The sequence below is a fragment of the Ovis canadensis genome, chromosome 15 (genome assembly GCF_042477335.2).
Source record: "Ovis canadensis isolate MfBH-ARS-UI-01 breed Bighorn chromosome 15, ARS-UI_OviCan_v2, whole genome shotgun sequence".
NCBI classification, from domain to species: domain Eukaryota; kingdom Metazoa; phylum Chordata; class Mammalia; order Artiodactyla; family Bovidae; genus Ovis; species Ovis canadensis.
This window is the reverse complement of record NC_091259.1, coordinates 46562733-46581857: the sequence shown is the minus strand read 5'-3', so window position 1 is coordinate 46581857 and position 19125 is coordinate 46562733. Positions and strand designations below refer to the sequence as shown.

The 19125-nt window shown below is 43.0% G+C and overlaps 1 protein-coding gene across 1 annotated transcript in view; it reads left to right on the top strand.

The window, feature by feature from the left end:
• The window catches only part of SPON1 (spondin 1), a 313280-nt gene that overhangs the window by 89156 nt on the left and 204999 nt on the right, over positions 1-19125 (top strand). The window contains exon 3 of the mRNA XM_069554328.1: positions 1856-1989. Within this exon, the coding sequence (XP_069410429.1) occupies positions 1856-1989 (134 nt within the window). The remainder of the gene's footprint in view (positions 1-1855; positions 1990-19125) is intronic.

Genomic DNA, 19125 nt, shown 5'->3' with positions numbered 1-19125 from the left:
GTATGGATGTGAGAGTTGGACTGTGAAGGCTGAGCACCGAGGAATTGATGCTTTTGAACTGTGGTGTTGGAGAAGACTCTTGAGAGTCCCTTGGACTGCAAGGAGATCCAACCAGTCCATTCTAAAGGAGATCAGTTCTGGGTGTTCACTGGAAGGACTGATGCTGAAGCTGAAACTCCAGTACTTTGGCCACCTCATGCGAAGAGTTGACTCATTGGAAAAGACTCTGATGCTAGGAGGGATTGGGGGCAGGAGGAGAAGGGGACGACCGAGGATGAGATGGCTGGATGGCATCACTGACTCAATGGACATGGGTTTGGGTGAACCCTGGAAGTTGGTGATGGACAGGAGGCCCTGCATGCTGCAATTCATGGCGTTGCAAAGAGTCGGACATGACTGAGCGACTGAACTGAACTGAATATGTATATATATATTCAAAAGAACATATATTAAATTCTTATGCTGCTGCTGCTAAGTTGCTTCAGTTGTGTATGACTCTGTGCGACCCCAGGGACGGTAGTCCACCATGCTCCCCCGTCCCTGGGATTCTCCAGGCAAGAACACTGGAGTGGGTTGCCATTTCCTTCTCCAATGCATGAAAGTGAAAAGTGAAAGTGAAGTTGCTCAGTCGTGTCTAGACCCCATGGACTGCAGCCCACCAGGCTTCTCCGTCCACAGGATTTTCCAGGCAAGAGTACTGGAGTGGGGTGCCATTGCCTTCTCCAAATTCTTATGAGTGAGTAGTAAATATGGAAGAGAAATGAGAGAAGAATAAAAAGAATATTGAGATAAATAAAATGTCTTTGTTTCACCACTGGATAACAGTGATGAAAATATATAATATGACAATTTTTAACTGCTTTCCTAAAGAAGAGGAATTTTTAAAAATGTTTTTAAGTAAAATAAATACAATATGGGTATAGTCTCACTAAATTGTATTTGAAAATTTAATGAATAATTCATATAAAGTACTCAGCTTAGTGCCTAGCCTATACTAAACACTCAGTAAATGTTATCTCTTAATATTAACACTACTCATGATACAGCCTGCTGCTAAGTCACTTCAGTCATGTCCGACTCTGTGTGACCCCAGAAACAGCAGCCCATCAAGCTCCCCCGTCCCTGGGATTCTCTAGGCTACTACCAATCAATTGAGGTTGGCACTTAAGACCCATTGGACTTAGATGATTTCCCCCAAAAGATCCTTCCAGGTCTAATATTCTGGGGTTTTATGAGAGGGATAGGCAAGTCCTGGCAGCAGACCCAGAAGCAAGCAGGAGAAATGGTGAAAACAGCTTTGAGGGATAGGGATGACTACCAACTTTTCTGCAATGTTGTGGAAAACCTTGAAGGCTAACTTGAGAGAACACCAACAAAAGGCACAAATAAAGATAGGAAATGCTGCAGAAGTGCGTAAAACTGGGTGACTCTATGTACTTTGGGATACTTCCTTCAAGATGGGGGAGTTTCTTTTAACATTTTAATTTCAAATTATAAGATTGAATCCTGAAGTCTAGGTATATAGTGTTTGCCTCGGATTCTCTCTTGCCCATCCTCCACCTTAGGTTATTGTAATCAGTGAGCAAGATCATCACCTAGTGGCCTGTCCCTCAAAGTGCTGACATAAGATCCTGGTCCCAGAGAGAAGAGAACCTGAGCTATATTCTTGTCTTTATGTTAAGTGAACAAACATTGAGTGGGACTCTGTGCCAGGCAGTATTCTGGTGTCCTGGGGATATAGAACTGCTAACAGAAAATGACAGATTCAAAACTAAAATTAAGGAATTGTCAACACGACAAGTTCCCAAAGTGACATTGCCTTTTAACGTGTCTATTTTCCACTGGTTCTCCACAGATCATAGATGAAGAAGAAACACAGTTTATGAGTAATTGCCCGGTTGCCGTCACAGAAAGCACCCCACGGAGGCGGACGCGGATCCAGGTATTCTGGATAGCGCCACCTGCAGGAACTGGCTGTGTAATTCTAAAGTAAGTGAACACTGGAATCCTCGGAACTCTTCATTCCCCTTCCCTTTGTGGCTCATGGTGTGGCTGCAAAAGGAAAAGTGGCTTTCCTGGGGCCTCAGACAAGTTGTATCATCTCTCTGCCCTCCATTATCTTGACTATAAAACAGGATTATGGGCCATCTTTCCTAAAGTGCTATAAAAAGTATCAGTTACCTGAATCTCCATGCTCCTCTCTTACAGTGATCTTCTGATCACTATCTTCCTGGAGATAATAATCCAACAGCTGGTTAAGAAAAATTACAACCCTGCTGAGGATAATTTTTGGCTTCCTCCATCTTGAATTTAATGCTCTATATCCTTAAACTGTGCTAAGTGGACTGAGACCTGAATATAACTTCCATTGGCCCCAGGCTCAGCTTTATAATCCTATCTTCTTCCTTCTCCCATCAAAAATACCCTCTTGCACCACTTCTCTGGGGCCTCTTGATCCTCCTTTAGGTGAGTCACAATAGGTGATGAGAAGTATTAGCCAGTCAGTGGTTTTCCTCTGAAAGGCAGCATTATCTCAAACCTGTGTTTCCAAAATTGTATGTTATAGAATGATGTTCAGGGAGATGTAAACAGGTGGGCAGGAAGTCAATTTCTATGGTTAAATAAGTTTGGAGAATTCTGTATGTTATATATCCCCTTCTTGCCAATTTACAACATATATTAATATACTGAAGGTTTTGCAAAGTCCTGCCAAAAAGAAATCTGTTTAACTTGGTTTCACCCAACATTTCCTAAACTTGACTGCAAAGTTCCTTTTTTGCTGAGACATCTATTAACATTCAGCAGTTTGAGAAATACAGTTATCACCTATTTTAAATACCATATTTTAAATATATTTAAAGGCTCTATAGAGTGATGCTGGGGAGTTTAGGATTTAAGAAGGCCAATAGTCATGGGTAGATGGACAAGGCTCCAATGCCAACATCTAAGAAACACTTTTCTGAAGTTAGGAGCTGGGAACTTCCCAACCATCTTCCACTTCTTTAGATCCCCCAAGGCATTATGTATGTATTTGGTTCACTTGTTTGAACCTCTGGCAGAACATTTCTGAAGACTTACAAGTCCAGCCTGGTCCTGAGAAGAGACTGATAAGAAGGGATTTTACCTAGGCTCTCTAGTCATTGAAGTTTCTTGATCCAACTGTGCCTGGATTATGGAGGGAAAAGAAAAAAAACCCACAGAGATAGCTGGAGCCTCTGTCCATTGTCCAGACTCAGCCCTGGATTTGGCCTGGCTTTGCTACCATCTGTATGGATATCATTGTTTTCTTTAGTTTAATGCAAACTGAGCATCTTTTCTCACATTCCTTGAGAAATTTGACTTTGGGCGTTAATCTGCATTGGTGATTTTTTAAATTTAGCAGTAGAATTTATATATAACTATAAACTCCATATATAATATGAATCTAGTATCTAGCTGCAATGTGGGCGAAGGCCTTGTAGAAATAAATGCAGACCACTGAAATGAGAACAGAAGCTATTTATTCAGAGGTTGCTCTATAGCAAGGGAAATCAGCTGCCATCTCTAGAATCTGGCAGAGACTCAAAGACAAGTGAGGAGTGGGAAAGCTTTATAGTGAAAAAAAAAAAACAGAAAAGATTTAGGTACTTTCTGACTGGAGATATTTGGTGTGGGGAAATTGAGAGCAGGCTAACTAGAAATGAAGCATCTGACGTGGTTGGTTTGGAGAACATATTTGGCTTTCTCTAACTGGTCCTGAGCTGGAAACAGAGGAGGCAGTGGGGGCAAGAATTCGAGAGCTGGCATCACTGACCAAGTCCTAACCATGCTGGACTCATGGCTGCATAGGTTGTGGTTTGGCTTCCTAGGCCATTTGCTGCAGAGGCTGGGGATCAGAGTTCTTTTGTCACACCCTGGCCTTTGTCCATTAGTGTATTCATTCAGCCTCTTAGGCTGGATACTGGGTTCTCAACCTGGCTTTCCTATACCCACACCCCTGTCCATGGCAGCCCTACGACTCCACAGAGACTGGGGCTCACCAACATTAGATCTATCTGATGAGTCTTCTTGCTCAAAGGGCTTCCCTGGTAGCTTTGCTGGTAAAGAATCTGCCTGCAATGTGGGAGACCTGAGTTCGATCCCTGGTTTGGGAAGATACCCTGGAGAAGGGAAAGGCTACCCACTCCAGTATTATGGTCTGGAGAATTCCATGCATGGACTGTGTAGTCCAAGGAATTGCAAAGAGTCGGACATGACTGAGGAACTTTCACTTTCACTTTCTCTAAAACTCTATCCCTTTGGCATAGATGTCTGGTTTTCTTTGATTTATTGTTCTCATAAACCGGACATACTTGATTTTCCTGTTGGAAGCCAGAAAGTCATCTCCTCGTTTACATTAAAAATGAACATATGTGAACATATGTCTATAAATTAACATTGAACAAATGAGGCTTGTTCAGTCACTCATTCTTTCAGTAAATGTAACTGAACTTCTGTTTGCACAGGTGTCAATATTATACAGGCAACTGAGATTAAGATCTTGGCCCTCAAGGTTCTCAGAGGCCAATGGAGGACAGAGAAAGGGACAACCAATACTTTCTGTCTACTGTGAACTCAGCTACACATCTAGCAGTTTTTGTCTAACTTAATCTTCACAACAGACTTCCCCTTTTCATGCAGGAGGTCACAAGTCCCAGTGAATTAGGCAGTTTCTTGAAGGTGCATGTCCATTTAATGCTAGAGTCCCGTGTTCTTCCTTTCATCTTTTTCTGAAGGAATTAAATATAACCTACAACCACTCACTAAAGAAATAATGACTTTATAGGTGAAATGTAAATACATTCACATTGAAAAATGTCACATGGTATAGAAAATAGTGAAATACGGAAAAACAGAGAATACAAAAAAAGTGAAAAATCCCTGACATTTCTCCCGATAAATCCCACAGTCTTCTACCCAAAAGTAGCAATAGATATCAATTTGGTGTGTATTTGTTAGACTTTAATGTGTGATTTATATGTATTAATATATAAATAAACATATAAGTACCCTTTATATAAATGGTTATCATGGTCTGCATGATGTCCTGAAATTGAATGGATTTTAACTAAATAAAATGTATTAGAGATATTTCCAGGTCAGAACATATGGGTTTATCTCTCTTTTTAAACTGTTGCATATAATCTACTGTGAAAATGTGTTAATTATTCCACAGTTGATGGACATTTAGATTGTTTCCAGTCTTTTACAATTACAAATAATGCTATAATAAACATCCTTATATATGCCTGCTTGAGCAAATATGCAAGTTTTTGTCCACGGTAGCTGCCAAGAAGTAGGATCATAAAGGATACACATTTATAATTTTAATAGACACTGCCAGATTTTCTTCTAAAAAGCTTGCCAACTTAAACACTCTCCCTGACTGTGAGCAAGAGAATTTGTTTCCTTACTTGCTTAACAACTCTTGATGTTTATCATTCTTTAAAGTTCTGCCAATCTGATAGTTAAAAGTGACATTTTCTGGTAATTTTTATTTTCCCAATTACTAGTAATATTAGAATCTTTTCAAATGTTTATTCCATTTCTCTTTTCTGCAAATGGCCATTCAATCCTTGTCCACTTTTCTGATAGTTTTTTTTTAATTGATGTTTATATATAAATCTGGTGGCTCAGTCGGTGAAGAATCACCTGCAATGCGAGAGATCTGGGTTTGATCCCTGGGTTGGGAAGATCCCCTGGAGGAGGGCATGCTAACTGACTCCAATATTCTTGCTTGGAGAATCCCCAAGGACAGAGGAGCTTGGCAGGCTGAAGTACATGGATTTGCAAAGAATCAGACATGACTGAGCAACTAAGCACACAGCACATATATTTCTGTATATTTATATATAAATATATTTGTATATTATGTATAAAATATATTTTATATTACATATTTTATATAAAATGTATATAAATGTTATATATAAATGTCTATAAATATATGATTTTATAAATTTATGTTTAAAATTGATCCTTATACAGTACAGATAATAACAATTTGTTATAAATTTCAAATATTTCTACCTTTCTTTGCTTTCATCATCATAATTAACTTTGCTTTCATCATCCAGAAATTTGAAATTTTGATTTTAATCAAATATATCTATTCTTTCACTTATGAATCTTGATTTGTATCCTGTCTAAAAATAATCTCCCTACACAGCCAAGGTTATAAATATATCCCCATATTATTAATATTTTTATAGGTTTAAAAATAAATTTAGGTCTTTAATCTTCTTGGAATTTATTTTTGTGAGTAATATGGTATCAGTAGGCCTCAACAGAAGGTAAATGGCACACTCAGCAGAATTGCCAAAAGATCAGTTGAATCAGGGGTCCATTTATGATGAAAGTGTTAATTGCTCAGTCATGTCCAAATCTTTCTGACCCTGTGGACTGTAGCCTGCCAAGCTCCTCTGTCCATGGAATTCTCCAGGCAAGAATACTGGAGTGGGTTGCCATTCCCTTCTCCAGGGGATCTCCTGACCCAGGGATCAAACCCGGGTCTCAGATTCTTTACCATCTGAGCCACCTGGGAAGACAATGATGTGGCCAAAAAGAAGTGCGAAGAGCCTTTAGCACCCAGGCCTAAAGGGATAAGGGGAGGACACAGAGGATAAACAGAAAAGACCACCACCTCCCAGGAGCTGAAACCTTTGGATAAGGGAAGCTACTAGCCTGAGGTGACCGCACAGGGACCCCCAACCTTGATTCCCTATCAGTTTTCCCTTTTGACCTTGGCTTCAACTATGAGGACAACAGAGCCCATTGCTAGAGTCCACGCAGATTCTCCTCTCCAGCGAAGATCAGGGTGTGGAAGGATGCAGACGGTGGCTGGAGGGGCAGACCAGAGCTGGCCAGCACAGATGAGAAATCCAAGTCTGCTTGCTTTTCTCAGAATGGCTTGGTCATTGTTGCACGTTCGTTTGTCAAATAGTTTGTCCTTTCCTTGTGTTTGAAGTGCTACTTTATCAAATATGAAATTTTTATACAGATTCGTTCTGTTCTGTTGATCTTTTTATCCCTGCACAAAACCCATACCATTTCATAGCACAATTTTATTTGATGTTTTGATAGCAAGTCATTGCTCATTAATCTTTGGGTTCAAAATGTTTATGGCTATTCAAGCAGATTCATAATTCCAGACAAATTATAAAATGAGTTTATTGTGTTTAATAGAAACTTATATTGGGATTTTGAATGGTATTGCAAACCCTACAATATGTTTCCATATATAGCATCCTTACAATGTTTTCCCAGTTAGAAATATGGAATATCTCCTATTTAGGTCTTTTATGTCCTTCAGGAAAGTAATGTAATTTTTCTTCATTTAGATTGCACATTCTTGTGAGGCTTCCTCCCCCCAGGCATAGATATTTTATAGTTTTATTGCTTTTGCAAATAGGCTCTTTTTTCCTATTAAACTTTCTAATCATTGATTGCTTATGTTTAAGAAAGCTATTGATTCTTGTACCATGAGTCTGAGTTTAGGCAGTGCTTAACTCTCTTGATAGTTCTAATGGCTTCTTTTTTCATTCTTTTGGGAAATAATAAATATACCTTTGTTGCTTTTTCATGTTTTAGTTGATTATCTGTCACCTCTAGTACAATATTAAATAGTGGCATTCATGCTTATTCCTGACTTTAATGGGAATACTATTATGGTTCCCTTTTAGTATAATAGGAAGTACAGGTTTCAGACTGATGCCTTGACTCAAGTTGAGAAACACCCAAGTTGTCTAGCTGAGAAAGTTTCCTTCTTTTTCATGTGGAAGGTGGTGTTGGGAATCAGTATCCAATGTACATATGCTATGTACCCTGAGTTGACCAGCGCTGAGAAAGTCTCAGAGTATAAACAAGGCTCCTGACTTTCAAGACACTTAGCTGAAATCTAGCTGTGATATAAATAAAAATATGTATGCAAAAGTTAGTGAATCTAAGACAGACATGAACTGGGGACAAATTAAACATGGTTAGTCAGAAAGTAGATGCATGAAGAATATAAATGGGAGCACCAGAAGTCCTTAGAAAGGTTAGCTGATACATTGAAGAAAGCAGTAGTGTTTGGATAAATGGACAGAAGGGAAGAGGTCATTCCAAGTGAAGGGGGTAGACAGGGAGAAAACTGCTGTGAGAAGTTGGAGGTGAGAGTAAATACGGTAGTTCTGGGTGACAGTAAACAGACAGACTTGATGAAATTAGAAGGTCTTTGGGTGCCAAGATCCATCGCTAAATCATAGAAGTTCTTCAGTATCAAGATGAAGAGGTTGATCTTGATTCAAGAGGAATAAGGGAGCCGTTCAGTTCAGTCGCTCAGTCGTGTCCGACTCCGTGCGACCCCATGAATCGCAGCACACCAGGCCTCCCTGTCCATCACCAACTCCCGGAGTTCACTCAGACTCATGTCCATCGAGTCCGTGATGCCATCTAGCCATCTCATCCTCTGTCGTCCCCTTCTCCTCCTGCCCCCAATCCCCCCCAGCATCAGAGTCTTTTCCAATGAGTCAGCTCTTCGCATGAGGTGTCCAAAGTACTGGAGTTTCAGCTTTAGCATCATTCCTTCCAAAGAAATCCCAGGGCTGATCTCTTTCAGAATGGACTGGTTGGATCTCCTTGCAGTCCAAGGGACTCTCAGGAGTCTTCTCCAACACTACAGTTCAAACGCATCAATTCTTCGGTGCTCAGCCTTCTTCACAGTCCAACTCTCACATCCATACATGACCACTGGAAAAACCATAGCCTTGACTAGCTGGACCTTAGTCGGCAAAGTAATGTCTCTGCTTTTGAATATACTATCTAGGTTGGTCATGGCTTTTCTTCCAAGGAGTAAGCGTCTTTTAATTTCATGGCTGCAATCACCATCTGCAGTCATTTTGGAGCCCCCAAAAATAAAGTCTGACACTGTTTCCCCATCTATTTCCCATGAAGTGATGGGACCAGATGCCATGATCTTCGTTTTCTGAATGTTGAGCTTTAAGCCAACTTTTTCACTCTCCTCTTTCACTTTCATCAAGAGGCTTTTTAGCTCCTCTTCACTTTCTGCCATAAGGGTGGTGTCATCTGCATATCTGAGGTTATTGATATTTCTCCCGGCAATCTTGATTCCAGCTTGTGTTTCTTCCAGTCCAGCGTTTCTCATGATGTACTCTGCATAGAAGTTAAATAAGCAGGGTGACAATATACAGCCTTGACGTACTCCTTTTCCTATTTGGAACCAGTCTGTTGTTCCATGTCCAGCTCTAACTGTTGCTTCCTGACCTGCATACAGATTTCTCAAGAGGAAGGTTAGGTGCTCTGGTATTCCCATCTCTTTCAGAATTTTCCACAGTTTATTGTGATCCACACAGTCAAAGGCTTTGGCATAGTCAATAAAGCAGAAATAGATGTTTTTGTGGAACCCTCTTGCTTTTTCCATGATCCAGTGGATGTTGGTAATTTGATCTCTGGTTCCTCTGCCTTTTCTAAAACCAGCTTGAACATCAGGGATTTCACAGTTCACATATTGCTGAAGCCTGGCTTGGAAAATTTTGAGCATTACTTTACTAGCATGTGAGGTGAGTGCAATTGTGTGGTAGTTTGAGCATTCTTTTGCATTTCCTTTCTTTGGAATTGGAATGAAAATTGACCTTTTCCAGTCCTGTGGCCACTGCTGAGTTTTCCAAATTTGCTGGCATATTGAGTGCAGCACTTTCACAGCATCATCTTTCAGGATTTGAAACAACTCAACTAGAATTCCATCACCTCCACTAGCTTTGTTCGTAGTGATGCTTTCTAAGGCCCACTTGACTTCACTTTCAAAGATGTCTGGCTCTAGATTAATGATCACATCATCATGATTATCTGTGTCATGAAGATCTCTTTTGTACAGTTCTTCCGTGTATTCTTGCCACCTCTTCTTAATATCTTCCGCTTCTGTTAGGTCCATACCATTTCTGTCCTTTATCAAGCCCGTCTTTGCATGAAATGTTCCCTTGGTATCTCTAATTTTCTTGAAGAGATCTCTAGTCTTTCCCATTCTGTTCTTTTCCTCTATTTCTTTGCATTGATCGCTGAAGAAGGCTTTCTTATCTCTTCTTGCTATTCTTTGGAACTCTGCATTCAGATGCTTATATATTTCCGTTTCTCCTTTGCTTTTCACCTCTCTTCTTTTCACAGCTCTTTGTAAGGCCTCCCCAGACAGCCATTTTGCTATTTTGCATTTCTTTTCCATGGGGATGGTCTTGATCCCTGTCTCCTGTACTATGTCACAAACCTCATTCTATAGTTCATCAGGCACTCTATCTATCAGATCTAGGCCCTTAAACCTATTTCTCACTTCCACTGTATAATCATAAGGGATTTGATTTAGGTCATACCTGAATAGTCTAGCGGTTTTCCCTACTTTCTTCAATTTAAGTCTGAATTTGGTAATAAGGAGTTCATGATCTGAGGCACAGTCAGCTCCTGGTCTTGTTTTTGTTGACTGTATAGAGCTTCTCCATTTTTGGCTGCATAGAATATAATCAATTTGATTTCGGTGTTGACCATCTGGTGATGTCCGTGTGCAGAGTCTTCTCTTGTGTTGTTGGAAGAGGGTGTTTGCTATGACCAGTGCATTTTCTTGGCAAAACTTTACTAGTCTTTGCCCTGCTTCAGTCCGCATTCCAAGGCCAAATTTGCCTGCTACTCCAGGTGTTTCTTGACTTCTTACTTTTGCATTCCAGTCCCCTATAATGAAAAGGATATCTTTTTTGAGTGTTAGTTCTAAAAGGTCTTGTAGGTCTTCATAAAACCATTCAACTTCAGTTTCTTCAGCGTTACTGGTTGGGGCATAGACTTGCATAACTGTGATAGTGAATGGTTTGCCTTGGAGACGAACAGAGATCATTCTGTCGTTCTTGAGATTGCATCCAAGTACTGCATTTCGGACTCTTTTGTTGACCATGATGGCTACTCCATTTCTTCTGAGGGATTCCTGCCTGCAGTAGTAGATATGATGGTCATCTGAGTTAAATTCACCCATTCCAGTCCATTTTAGTTCGCTGATTCCTAGAATGTTGACGTTCACCCTTGCCATCTCTTGCTTGACCACTTCCAATTTGCCTTGATTCATGGACCTGACATTCCAGGTTCCTATGCAATATTGCTCTTTACAGCATTGGACCTTGCTTCTATCACCAGTCACATCCACAGCTGGGTATTGTTTTTGCTTTGGCTCCATCCCTTCATTCTTTCTGGAGTTATTTATCCACTGATTTCCAGTAGCATATTGGGCACCTAATGACCTGGGGAGTTCCTTTTTCAGTATCCTATCATTTTGCCTTTTCATACTGTTCATGGGGTTCTCAAGGCAAGAATACTGAAGTGGCTTGCCATTCCCTTCTCCAGTGGACCACGCTTTGTCAGACCTCTCCACCATGACCTGCCCATCTTGGGTTGCCCCGGAGGCATGGCTTGGTTTCATTGAGTTAGACAAGGCTGTGGTCCTAGTGTGATTAGATTGACTAGTTTTCTGTGAGTATGGTTTCAGTGTGTCTGCCCTCTGATGCCCTCTTGCAACACCTACCATCTTACTTGGGTTTCTCTTACCTTGGGCGTGGGGTATCTCTTCACGGCTGCTCCAGCAAAGCACAGCCGCTGCTCCTTACCTTGGACGAGGGGTATCTCCTTATCACCGCCATTCCTGACCTTCAATGGCCCTCCTGTGCCTGCGCAGCCACTGCTCCTCGGGATGCTCCTCCCAGCCGCCGGCCCTGGCTTCGGGTGTAGGTGGCTCCTCCCAGCTGCCGCCCCTGACCTTGGGCTCGGGGTGGCTCTTCAGGGTCACCGCCCCTGGCCTCGGGTGCGAGGTGGCTTCTCCCAGCCACTCCTGACCTCAGACCCGGGGTGTCTCCTCCCAGCCGCTGCCCCTGACCTTGGATGCGGGGTAGCTCCATTCGGCTGTTCCTGCGCCTAGCACTCTAGGCCGCCGCCCCTGACCTCGGACGTGGGGTAGCTCCTCCGCCGTGCTTAGTGAGCCGGCTCTCGCAGCCGCCTGCGCTTAGTGAGTATTAAACTCTGGACTGACATGCTGGGAGGAAAGTTCACTAAAAATGTTAGTAAGGATGCTTAAATCTGGCAGCAAAATTTAGGAAATATGAAAGAGGAGATGCTAACTTTGTTGCAGAGCCCTCACTTGGAAAAATGGGTGTTTGTGTTACTCTGTTTGGGTAATATTCCGGGGGGAAGGCAGCTCAGTTTCTGTAGATGACAGTTCTGAAGCCCACTTCGCTGATTATGTTCCATTGCCCAGGAGGGCTGGGAAGGGAAGCACCGAGTGATTATGAATTTCCTTTTGGCACAAACCTGACACCGTTTCTTTTCTATTTGGATGCAAAGATTTGAGCATCTCTAAATTACAGGCTTTCCAGGCAATCTTCTTACTAGCTTTCTCCCTGCAAGTGAATGACCCAGCACTTAGTTTCCCTGGCATGCTACAGTGCTGCAGATTTTTATATCAAAGTAGTGACTGACTGAAAGAAGAAGACTCTGAATAGAATAGATGCTTACAGACCCCATCAGAGGGAAGTCCTATGCCCTTAAGTCTGATGAAAGTTTTGTCCCTTGAAGTGATCCTCTCTTTCCATAGCTTTATTACTAGATTTATGACACTCACTTGTCACCTCCTGGGAAAGTCTGAGATGTGGGTTGCCTTACTCTGAAGGAGACAGTCACTTGGTAAACCATTTGGGGAGTTCAACTTCATAAAACAATGATTGGTGGTAGGCAGTAATAACAGCCCAGCACCAAGCCCTGCTCTGGGTACATTACAAATGCTTATTTAATCCTCAGAGCAACCCCATGAACTGGATACTAAGGAGGAGACCAAGGTACCAAGAGGTTAAGTAACTTGCTCAAGGTCACAGGGTAAGTGACAGAGCTGAAATTCAAACAGAAGCATCTGCGATCTGAGTACTGCACTCTACCATCTCAGATGGGCCAAGTTCAACTGCAGCTTCCTCTCCAACATCGTCATCATCTGTGAAGTCTGTCTCTTCTTTCCCTCACTGGCTTTACATTGACTGCCTTATTCGCAGACACTTCTTGTCTCACTGTTGCAGGAACCTTGTACTGTTCCCCTAGCTCCTCCCTGTGATCTTCCTCACACTGGCATAAGAATTGCTGTCCTCATTCACACAGCTGAGCAACACCACTCACATATCAAACTTGAAGGGAGCCCTCCATCACCTTCCAAATCGAGTCCAGAATCCTGATCAGAGCACTAAAGTCTCCCACTGTCCCTTACCAGAGTCCCTGACCAGCCTCTTCTTCCCCCGAATCCCTCCATGAACACTGTTCTCCTGCCATTCTTGTCTGCTCACTAACATTTATTGAGCACCTCCTGCATGCAGTCAATAAGGACACAGAGGCTATCTCTGAGGGTGTCACAGTCAGAGGTGAAACACATATCAAGTCCATAGTCCTTCATCTGGATTTCTGAAATCCAAAAAGTTCTAAAATAGGAAGATATTTTCCTCTTTTAGGGCTCAAGCCTGCCTTGAGCTGACTTCAACTTACTTATAGCTTTTCAGTGTAAATGTTAATGTATTTGCTGCTGCGCCAGACCCTGATGAGGATGTTATGAAATATATGAAAAATATCTTTCTGAAATCCAAAAATATTCTGGATTCTGAGACATGTCTGGTCTCAAGGGTATGAGATAAGGGAACTTAGCTATCTGATGGGAAGTTTGCTCATGGAAGTCTCACTTAGGGTGCTGGAGGAGCAGAGGAGGCAGCCCTCTGGCAGGACAGGGTTTCACAGAAATGTTAAAAACAAGCACTTCATTGCTTGCCAGTGAAATAACCTGTTCCCAGATGCAGCTGCTATAAGATCTAAGAACATCTTCAGTGTTCCCATCACCAAAGTATAAAGCCAAAATTCCTTAGCATGGGGTCCAAGGCACTTAGTGACGTTTCCAGACACGTTTACAGTCCGTTTCTAGGTGTTCTTCCTCTCACCCAAGGCTGTGAGCTTCACAGAGGAGGGGGTCAATTGTACTCATCTTCATGGCCCTAACACAGGAGTTGGCAAACCACAGTCTGTGGGCCATATCTGGCCCACTGCCTGTTTTTATAAAGGAAGTCTTATTGGAGCACAACCAGGTTCATTCATTTATGTATCGTTTAGGGCCACTTTCATCCTACAGCAGCTGTATCAAGAAGTTGCAATAGAGACCTTATAGCCTACAAAGGCTAAAATAATTTTTAAATGGAGCCTTCTAGAAAACAGCGTACTGACCCCTGCTCTAATGTATACCCAGTGGTAGAAATGCGAGCAATAACTGCTGATTCCTGGCCCGGGCTCTCCTAAAAGCCCAGCTGGGACAAAGTCTTGTGTTCAGGCAGTTTATTTGGGAAGTGATTCTGGGGAAGAGAAGGGGCAGAGGGTTGTGGATTTATTTGATCAAGTATTGTTAACCTGTCCTAGATGATACTTGATCCTCTAGGACTTTTTGGAAAGCCTTATGACATGTATCTCAGAACTGTGTGCCCTGGAATGAAGGGGAAAGTCATTATCCTCCGCTCATCAAGGGTAGCCCCACAAGCATTAATGCCCTGCAGATCTGGACTGCACTTAGGTGAATATTCATCAGATTCTGAACATGCACTGCAGCATCAGAGAATCTCTGGGACAGGAAGCAAGAGGTAGGCCACACAGACAAGGTGTGTACCATCCAATGACATGGACAGAGCTGCTCACTGCAACAGTGGATGGAGTCAGAGTTGGGATGAGAGGATGTGAAGAGGTGTATAGCGATGCTCAATGCGTCAGTTAGTGTGAATAATAGCAGCTTACATTTATGCCAAGAACTATGCTAGGTGCATTGCATGCCTCATCTTACTTAATCTTCATAAAAGCCCTGTGGGGTCTTCATAATACTATTCCCATTTTCTTGATGAGAAAACTAAGGTTTAGAGAGTTTGTATTCAGGGTAATAAAGCAGTTAAGTGATGGGGCTGGGTTTTTAACCCACTTCCACCAACTCCCAAGTCCTTATTGTTAACTAATCACCATCAAGCTACATTGACCCCCATACCCCTGCCTTCTGCCTCAGTTGGCCTGTGAAGCCTGGAAGGGAAGAGTCCCTCCTATAAACAAGGGGCAGATGTGGAGGGGAGGTGGGGGGGGGGGGGTCGTGGGTTCGGATACTGTTTCCAAAGTGAAGAAACTTTATGTCATTTAGAAAATGGAAAACAAACCCAGGGACCTGGCAAGAGAGAATCTTGTTAGTGGGAAGGGAGAATGAGTATTAGGAGGAAACAGCCAGAGCTCATAATACTTTGTAACTTCATGTAACTTCAGCTTCACCAACTCTTTTTATTTTGGAAGGAAATATCACAAAACCCACATGTGATGACTCTGTGTATGATTCAGAGGCAGGTGGCAGGGTTAGAAGGACCTGATGTGGCTGAAGTGCAGCCTACCCTACAGTTTTTTTGGCATTAGGTATTGAGAAGAACCATGGGCTCTTTTGTCATAAAACAGAGTGAGTCTCCCTTGAGGCTGACTAGGAAGGACCTCAGCAATGCTAACTAGGGGTGGAAGCAAAGAATCAACAGAAAATGGGGTGGGAAACCCCAGACCCATGGAAGTGTTGGTTCTTGGGAGAACAGTTGGAGACCAAAGCTATGGTTAAAATGCAGTATGTGCTTGGTTCAGGAAAGCCTAGATACTCCAAGACTACCACCCAACAGGTGGAATCCAGATGCCAGGGCTTGCTGGGAGGCTGGTGGTGGCATGGTTGCAGGGGAGCAGGTGGCAGAATTTCATTCAGCAGCTGGAGCCCCGAGTATAGGATCCAGCTCCCAGGGAGGAAACTGGGAAGAATTAAACAGGAAGTATATGCTGTAGAGCCAATCTAGGCACAGCAGGAAACTGAGGCTCAGATGGATCACTGAAACCCACACTGCAGGGGGAGCTGGAGTGGCCACAACTCGGCGGGGCATGGACAAGCACAGGTGCACCAGGGCCCAGAGCCCCGGCAGCAAGGCCAGTCCCACTCCTTTCACTGATGGAGCAGGGCTCACCAAGGTACTTTGGACCCTGATCACAGTGAGATCAAAACATGATGTTTAGACCTTGTGGACATTTAAAAAATTGAAATTAAATTCACGTCGCAAAATTAACCACTTTGAAGTCATCAGTTTGGTAGCACATGGTACCTGTCCAGTGCTGTGCAACCACCACCTCTATCTAGCGCCAAAATATTTCCAGTTCTCCACAGTAAAACCCTTTACCCACAAGCAGTGAACGTCATTCTTCTCTCCTCTCCTCAGCCCCTGGCAACCACCAATCTGCATGCTGTCTCTATGGATTTGCCTATCTCAGTGAATTCAATCATATAAATGGAATCATGCAGTACGTGATCTTTTGCCTCTGATTTTTTTCACTTACACAATGTTTTTGAGGCTTATGTATTTTATAACGTGTTGGTACTTCATTCCTTTATATATCTGTATAACATTCCATTACATGTATATGCCACAATTTGTTTGTCCCTGTGAACATTTTTGACATGAAATGGTCACAAAATAAAGATGGAAGCATTTATGCGACTGTGAAAAATCACCAGATGTTATAAGACCTACATTAACCTTTCAATCCACATATATATATTTTTAACCAGGGAATATACAATAGCTGTGTTGCTTCACTCCTGAGCCTCACCCCATACCTGGGAAGGACAGTGATGACTCTGGGACAAGGGTAGAAGAGGACAAAGAGATGGTTCCAAACCTACTTTGTCTCTTGGGGTCATAAAGTAAGTGTATTGGCCCGCTGGTGGGCAGGACGGGACCCCAGACCTCCCAGGGCAAAGTCTGGCCTGCTATAGGCTGGGTCCACAGACTCCACTGCAGGATTGTGATTTTCTGGTGTCTGCCACTTGGTGGATGAGGCTAGTCTAGAGACCAACACAAGCTTCCTGAGGGCAGGGCCGGGGACCAGAGGATTCTGGGACTGGTTCCTCCGGTGGCTGGAGCTAGGTCTTGGGCCTTCTGTAGGGCTGTGCTGTGTTCAGAGACAGCTGTGTGCTCAGGAGATCTTTAGGCAGCCTGTCTGCTGATGGGCTGGGCTGTGTCTCTCCTTTCACCCAGTTAATTGCTTGGCTTGAGGCATCTCAGCACCTGCAGGCTGTTGGGCTAATGAGCTGGAGGGAGATTTCAAAAAGGCACCACCAGCATCAGCCAGCACCCCAACCAGCACCCACATCCACATGATAGAAGTAGCTTCCAAGAATGGCTGCTGCCAGTATCTCTGTCCCTAAGGTGAGCCACAGTTCCCTCCACCCCTTCTAGGAGATGCTCCAAAACCAGCAGGTAGGTCTGACCCAGGCTCCTATCAAATTACTTGCTTTTGCCCTGGGACCTGGAGCTTGTGGGATTTCGTGTGCGCACTTAAGGACTGGAGTCTCTGTTTCACCCAGTCCCTGGGGCTCCTGAAATCAAGCCCCACTGTCTTTCAGGGCCAAATGCTCTGGGGGCTCATCTTCTCAGTGCAGGAACCCTGGGGTGGGCAGCGTGCTGTGGGGCTCAGAACTCTCATGAGACAGTGGAGGTGGAAATGGTGGGAGAACCTTTGCATTGTCATTATTCTCCAGTATAATTATCTGCCTATCCGGGGGTACGGGGCTTTGTCATGAGTTTGCCCCTCCTACCCATCTGCTTGTGGCCCCTTCTTCATGTGTTTAATTGTAGAAGTTCTTTTCTGGTATGTTCCGGTCTTTTTCATTGCTAGTTGTTCTGCAAATAGTTATGATTTGGGTGTGCCCATGTGAGAAGGTGACCTCAGGCTCTTTCTACTCTGCCGTCTTGGCAGATCTCATGAAGTAAGTGTAAAACAGGTTGGCATATTTTATCCTGTCACCAAAATGGCTTGATTAGATCTTTTAAACCCAGCATGTAATCACAGGGTAACAAAATCATATACCTAGTCATACATTACTTCATCTGGAAGAAGCGTGGGCTGAAGTCCACTGAAGATGCAAACAGCTCTAGAAAAATGGGCAGAGGGTCCTCTGTGCTGTAGAAGATGACATTTCTCCATAGATCCATCACCATTCATTTGCAACCACTAATCAAAGAATTCTCCTTGAACTGTTTGCCTTCCTGCAAGCCTGATGGCTACAGAGAACACCCAAACTAAAACCAGTGAAGAAATGAGATTAAGTAAGGAGAAAGAAGGGCTTTCCTGATGGCTCAGTGGTAAAGAATTTGTTTGCAAGGCAGGAGACGTGGATTCAATCACTGGGTCAAGATGATCCCCTGGAGAGGATATGGCAACCCACTCCAATATTCTTGCCTAGGAAATCCCATGAACAGAGAAGCCTGGCGGGCTACAGTCCATGGAGAGTCAGAAGAGTCTGCAGAAGAGTCAGACACGACTTAGCAACTAAACAACAGGAAAGAACACCCCCCGCCCTTCCATGATTAATTATTGTAGGCTGATTTCAGCTACATTTTTCCTTGGGTATTTCCCTAACATTTTGCATTTAACAGTCCCTGTAAACCAGGAAAATAGAGGAGAAAAAGCTCTATAATATCTTAGTTCTGTGCTGTTCGTAAATGAAAATCATTGTTAATTTAAGGTTTGACAGCTGTGGTGCATTGTAAGTCCAGGGCAGCTGTCATCAGCACTCGGGCTTATTTTTCAAACAGATGTTTAATTTGACTTTAGTGTTATTGCCAGTTTTTGAGGAGAAAGAGAAGAGAAAGCAGAAACAGAAATAATCATTTTATTCATCATTTGGTTTCTTTTCAAAACATAAATCGATATGATTACTGATGACATCAGAATTGCTCTAATTGCAGTTTGAGGTGCAGGACTGGTTAACTGTCATCTCCTAATGTGGTCCAGAGTTCTTTTTTTTTTTTTTTTCTTTCCTAAAGTCAGAGGCTGTCTTGCGGTAATTATACCTAGACTCTGAACAACAATCCCAGCTACCCAGAAAAGCCTTCCAGAGTGCAAGAGAAAACCGAGGAGTGGTGGTGATTGGTCACCCCAGATGAAAGGTGCGAGGCTGAGGCCTGTCCTGTGGCCGTGTAACCAGGAGGCTGGCAAGAGCGGAGCCCCTGGAATGGC